A 6696-nucleotide genomic window follows, 5' to 3' on the forward strand; every position below is an offset into this window, starting at 1 on the left:
GACCTTAGTACAGCTAAGGCTACTTTCACATCTGCATTTTTCTCTTTCTCAGTATTGAGATCAGTCACTCCATTCTCTTTGGATGCGTTCCCATACCGGACAGAAAACCACTGCAAGCAGCGTTTTTCTGTCCGGCATGGGATGTGGAGCAAAATGGATCCGGCGTGACACACCATGCAAGTCAATGTTGCAGTATCCGTTTTCTCGGACACAATAGAAAAGGGATCCAGCACCCATTGACTTACAATTGTTTTATTGCCGGATCCGTCATGGCCATTTTGAAGATAACAAAACTGGATCTGTTCATAACGGATGCAGCTGATTGTATTATCAAAAACTGAAGCGTTTTTGCTGATCCCTGCCGGATCAGGCAAAAACGCATATGTGAAAGTAGCCCTAGTCCCATTCAAGTGAATTGGCCTGGGCTGCAATACCAATAACAGCCACTATACAATGTAAGGTGCTGTGCTTAGTATACTGTGAAAAGGTCACAGTGCTCATCTGAGTGCCAAGGTCTCTATAAACAGCTGATCAGCAGGGGGAGCTAGGAGTCTAACCCCAAGATCAAATATTGATGACCTATCCTGAGCAAAGGTCATCAATATATTATTATTTTTTTTTTTTTTATTTATCTTTATTTTTATTTTTTGAAAAAACATAAGATTAATACATAGACCAGTGTCAATCTCATTAATGTGAAAAATATAGCAGTATATAACAAATCCATCACATCTATGTATATAATATAAAAAACCTAGACATCCCTATAACCCCCCCCCCCTCTGCCCCCCCCCCCCCCCATTGGCTGCTGTTCCCCTCAATTCAAACAATACAACATATAACAAATACATTAGTTATTTCCACGTGGTTCTGCGTGCAACTCTCCGCTTCCTTTCGATGTCCTCGTATATTTTAATTTGCTGAAGGTATGAACCCCACTCCCTTGACGAGGGCTGGGAGGCAGAGCCCCAATACCTGACCACTATAGCTTTCGCTACCATCAATATTTAATTCCCACAACGCCACTTCAACATCAATGTAATGCCTGTCTGACTATGCGTCGTGCTACTCAATGATCTCTTCCCAGGGTGCCCCATCCATATGTTGAGGTGAGCACCCTGTAAATAGACTTCTAAAACACCTATGGGGCGGGACTATCATTTCCCCAAGCAATCAGGAGGTACATAGCCTTTACCATGGCAGAAGGAATGTTTGAGACATTACATATCCTGGCCCGAACAAGACTTGAGTGCCAGCTGCCTGACACAGATGTGCAAAACACCTGCTCCACCCTTCAGAGCAATCTATGAATATCAGTGGTAAAGATGTTGTCTGGTTTAAGAAAAAAAAGGGCTGCAAATATTGTAAAACACTATTCACCTCTTAAATCCCTGGCCTATCCAGCACAGTTGTTCCTCCAGCCTCAGTGGTCATGTGCTGTATATATTGGCACCACCAAGCAGTGATACCAGTAGTACAGCACGTGACCGCCGCGGTCACTGACTGCAACTATCACATTCTGAATTGTTGGCAGCTTGAAAACAAAGATCAGTGGAGAGAGATCACCAGAGCAACTCCACTGCATTAAGACAAGTTGTGACCCAGTGAAACAATCTATAAAGGATGAACACACAGAAAACAGATGCTGATCAGAGACTTTATTGATTACGGTTAATCAAAATTGTGGACTGTATTCCTCATCCATGATACTTCTAGCTTGAGATCTTGGACACTTCTTCCGAAGTTGATGAGGACACCACTTTTCCATCTACCACTTCCTCAACAAGTTTTACTGTCTTGATTGTTGTTGTGCTGGTACTTTGGGCTTGTTCCTTGCTGACAATTTTGACACCTAAAGGTAAAACAAGGTTCAGGGTAAGAATGGGGGCAATTAAGATAACATTTACAAAAAATTTTATTTAAGGTGGACATTCACTTTAAATAACCACTCAGTGGAGGACCCCTTTACTATGACATTCTTATCCCATAATACAGTACAGGTCCTTTAAAAAAAATTAGCATATTGTGATAAAGTTCATTATTTTCTGTAATGTACTGATAAACATTAGACTTTCATATATTTTAGATTCATTACACACCAACTGAAGTAGTTCAAGCCTTTTATTGTTTTAATATTGATGATTTTGGCATACAGCTCATGAAAACCCAAAATTCCTATCTAAAAAAATTAGCATATCATGAAAAGGTTCTCTAAACGAACTATTAACCTAATCATCTGAATCAACTAATTAACTCTAAACACCTGCAAAAGATTCCTGAGGCTTTTAAAAACTCCCAGCCTGGTTCATTACTCAAAACCGCAATCATGGGTAAGACTGCCGACCTGACTGCTGTCCAGAAGGCCATCAATGACACCCTCAAGCAAGAGGGTAAGACACAGAAAGAAATTTCTGAACGAATAGGCTGTTCCCAGAGTGCTGTATCAAGGCACCTCAGTGGGAAGTCTGTGGGAAGGAAAAAGTGTGGCAGAAAACGCTGCACAACGAGAAGAGGTGACCGGACCCTGAGGAAGATTGTGGAGAAGGACCGATTCCAGACCTTGGGGGACCTGCGGAAGCAGTGGACTGAGTCTGGAGTAGAAACATCCAGAGCCACCGTGTACAGGCGTGTGCAGGAAATGGGCTACAGGTGCCGCATTCCCCAGGTCAAGCCACTTTTGAACCAGAAACAGCGGCAGAAGCGCCTGACCTGGGCTACAGAGAAGCAGCACTGGACTTTTTCATGTCATTGGGAAATCAAGGTGCCAGAGTCTGGAGGAAGACTGGGGAGAGGGAAATGCCAAAATGCCTGAAGTCCAGTGTCAAGTACCTACAGTCAGTTATGGTCTGGGGTGCCATGTCAGCTGCTGGTGTTGGTCCACTGTGTTTTATCAAGGGCAGGGTCAATGCAGCTAGCTATCAGGAGATTTTGGAGCACTTCATGCTTCCATCTGCTGAAAAGCTTTATGGAGATGAAGATTTCATTTTTCAGCACGACCTGGCACCTGCTCACAGTGCCAAAACCACTGGTAAACGGTTTACTGACCATGGTATTCCTGTGCTCAATTGGCCTGCCAACTCTCCTGACCTGAACCCCATAGAGAATCTGTGGGATATTGGGAAGAGAAAGTTGAGAGACGCAAGACCCAACACTCTGGATGAGCTTAAGGCCGCTATCGAAGCATCCTGGGCCTCCATAACACCTCAGCAGTGCCACAGGCTGATTGCCTCCATGCCACGCCGCATTGAAGCAGTCATTTCTGCAAAAGGATTCCCGACCAAGTACTGAGTGCATAACTGAACATAATTATTTAAATGTTGACTTTTTTTGTATTAAAAACACTTTTCTTTTATTGGTCGGATGAAATATGCTAATTTTTTGAGATAGGAAATTTGGGTTTTCATGAGCTATATGCCAAAATCATCAATATTAAAACAATAAAAGGCTTGAACTACTTCAGTTGGTGTGTAATGAATCTAAAATATATGAAAGTCTAATGTTTATCAGTACATTACAGAAAATAATGAACTTTATCACAATATGCAAATTTTTTTAGAAGGACCTGTATATGATCAGGGGTTGGCCCATTAGGACCTACATGATATACAAATAAATACTGATGGCAAAGATGACTTACTTTTCTGTGTTTCCCGTTGCTGAGCTGACAAGCTGTTGACAAAAAAATAAAACATAATTAAAAATTATTTTATTGTGGTTGTGCCCGAAATATACAAAAAAAGGAATAAAGTGATTTTCAGTAAATTCCACTACATAAATATTATCACAGTTCTTGTCCAGACTCCATACCTTATGTCTTCCCCTTCCAAGAGCCTCCTGTAGGTGGCAATTTCTAGCTCCAATCTTGTCTTAATATCAAGTAGTCTTCTATATTCCATAGAATGGTTCTCATAGTCTGATCTCACTTGCTGGAGTTCGAGTTCATTCTGAGAGATCAAAATCTGGATCTTCCTAAGTTCGTTTCCATATCTATCATTTGTTTCGGCTAGTGTTCCTTCCAGAGATTGTTTCTGGTATACAGAAAGGGAGAACAAATGTTATAACTAAGCGATCGGACGGTTGAAGAGATAAAGATATACAGAGTATTTTTGGGAATAGATTTCACCCTTAAAGGACACTTAAAGACCTGCGGACTCACCATGTGCAGTAGTGATTGTAGCTCAATTTCCAGGCTCTGGGATGTACGTCTCAGTTCTGTGATCTCTTTCCTAGAATATTCTGAATTTTGTTGCCATACGCTGACTTCCTCCTTGAGGGTTTCAGACTTTTGGGGAAAAAAAGAAGTCAAGAATTAATGGAACGAGTTAATTTCACTAAAATTTCGATCTCCTATTCTGGCCATTTCTACTTAGCCTTATTGGATTTTTTGCATACCTGTGTTTGGTACCAGTTCTCCACCTCCTGACGGTTTTTCTCCGCCATGTTCTCATACTGTTCTCTCACTTCTGCAAGGATCTTGGACAAGTCAACACCTGGAGCAAAATCAGCTTCTACGTTGACCTTTCCTCCAATCTGTCCCTTAAGACCAGCCAGTTCCTAAAACGAGGGAAAATTGTGATAATGCTACTCAGACGGCCAAGACTAACAGAAAAACATATACAGCAGAGACAAGGAAAAAACTGATATAATTAGTAAAAGTTACAGGTAAGTGTAAGGTAGTCCCTGCCAAAAAAATGACCATAGATAGGCGTACCTCTTCATGGTTCCTCTTCAGGAAGATCAGCTCCTCTTTCAGGCCTTCAATCTCCAGCTCCAGATCAGAGCGGTTGATGGTCAGCTCATCCAGGGCCTTACGCAATCCAGCTGTGTCATTTTCTACTCCAAACCTAAGGGCCAGTTCTGATTCAAATCTACAGAGCAAAGTGGCAAACAGAGAAATTGAAGGTTATATGTGATAATGCACCATGTCTACTGCTTTAAAAGCTTCACATGTGGTCAAAACTATTAAGGTGTTGTTATGTCACTTACTTCATTTTGAAGTCATCAGCAGCGAGTTTTGCGTTATCAATCTGCAGTAATATCTTGGCATTATCGGTGGTGGCCTCAAGGATCTAAAATGGAATGTAGAATAAATGCTAAATATAAAATAATAGAATGAATGCAACAATAGATAACCTATCATACGGTCGTCTAGTGGCAACAACACAATATGGGAAAAAGTTTAAAATGCATGTAATCACAAGAGAGAGAATATTACCTGAGAGCGTAACTTGTTAATTGTCTTATATAATTGACTTGGGTCAAAAGCACTGATGGAGGACTTTCTCTCGTAGAACTCACGGATTTTACCTTCCAGTTCGCTGTTAGCTTGTTCCAAAGAATGAACCTGATAAGAGACAAATGTATATATTAGATAAAGAGCAAAATCCTACTAGGTGTATAATGGGTGGTAAATCGTATGGACACCTCCGATGTGGCCCTTAACTCCACTAGAGGACCTCATATCACATTCAGTGAACCTCTGTTCTCAGTATCAGTGAGTGTCAATTTGTATAAATTGTACGTAAGAGACATTATATAATCTACAGTCTTAAGGGCCTTTTTACGTGAGCTGATTATCAGTCAAAAGGAACGCTTGTTCTTGATTTGCCCGTGTAAAAGGCCCCCCAATTACTCCACAAATCTTTAAAAAAAACTCTTGTTTGTTGGCAGGACATTGCCCAGTGTAAAAATGGATGTGCTGCCGACAATATGTCAACTGAATGGAGGGCTAACAATTTTAATAACGATCATTCATCCCCTGTGCGAAAAAAAACTGTTAAACAAGCACCAATCAGCTTGTATATCGTAGATTGGCACTTCCAGCCTGTAACTGCTGTGGGATTCCAATTAAAATCTGTAACAGTGCCCCCCTCCCCCCTAACTACCATTTAATACTGGTGTTGTCTTAGGTGACAGAGGGGTCATTAATCCCCCAGAGGCACCATGGCTCAGGTGCGACTGCTGCCTCTGCACCCCCTATTGCTAATTCCTTGGATCCCAGAATATCCGTTTTAGCAATTCGATTATATACAGCACTTTGTTTGCCATATTGGCAAGTGCATAGAACAGCACAGGTTGGGGAGAGGAACGGAAATGGGCACAATTGATAAATCTTGCAATTATAGACAATGTATGGGGCAGTGCCAACCCTACATGCAACTCTATAAGAGGTTTCCTATTCTACAAACAGGTCAGTACTTACCCTTTCCAGGTAGGCAGCCAGACGGTCATTCAAATTGTTCATGGTCTCCTTGCTATTGTTACTAAAGATTCCAGCATCTTGACTCCCATTATAGATTGGGGCCCCCATAGAGACACTTGCAGTGGACATTCTAATGCTTCCAGAACCTCCTGCCACACTGCGTGCCCTCTGTGTGCTAGCCCCACTAAATCGGCCTTGCTGGGTGATGCTGCGGGTGGAGAAGCTCATCTTTTTCTTGGAGTTAAGATAGACTAGACAAGTAGAGGTTGTGCAGGAGGATGAGCTGAATCAGAAGCCCCTGTGCCCTGTCTTATATACCCAGCGAGGGGGTGGGGGAGTCGTTATCTGTACAAGCAACCTGCATGACTACATGTACACAAAAGGACATTCCTGCAGGTATGAGAGCATGACTTGACCTCAGGATTTCCAGAAATTCCTGCAATGCTAGATTCTGTTCCACTAAATCTTCAGAACATCTATTGAAAAAAGAAAAA

The 6696-nt window shown here is 41.8% G+C and overlaps 1 protein-coding gene across 1 annotated transcript; it reads right to left on the reverse strand.

Annotated features, from left to right (window-relative positions):
* Window positions 1-1681: 1681 nt before the first annotated feature.
* Window positions 1682-6467, reverse strand: LOC122941253 (keratin, type I cytoskeletal 47 kDa-like). Its single transcript, XM_044298343.1, has 9 exons — window positions 6203-6467; window positions 5216-5344; window positions 4987-5069; window positions 4712-4868; window positions 4393-4554; window positions 4157-4282; window positions 3808-4028; window positions 3638-3669; window positions 1682-1852 (listed from the first exon to the last, which is right to left on the reverse strand). Exons 1-9 carry the CDS (start codon window positions 6428-6430, stop codon window positions 1713-1715), a joined length of 1278 nt encoding a protein of 425 aa, XP_044154278.1. The 5' UTR covers window positions 6431-6467; the 3' UTR covers window positions 1682-1712.
* Window positions 6468-6696: the final 229 nt, after the last annotated feature.

This window comes from Bufo gargarizans, chromosome 6 (genome assembly GCF_014858855.1).
Source record: "Bufo gargarizans isolate SCDJY-AF-19 chromosome 6, ASM1485885v1, whole genome shotgun sequence".
In the NCBI taxonomy this organism is placed as follows: Eukaryota; Metazoa; Chordata; class Amphibia; order Anura; family Bufonidae; genus Bufo; species Bufo gargarizans.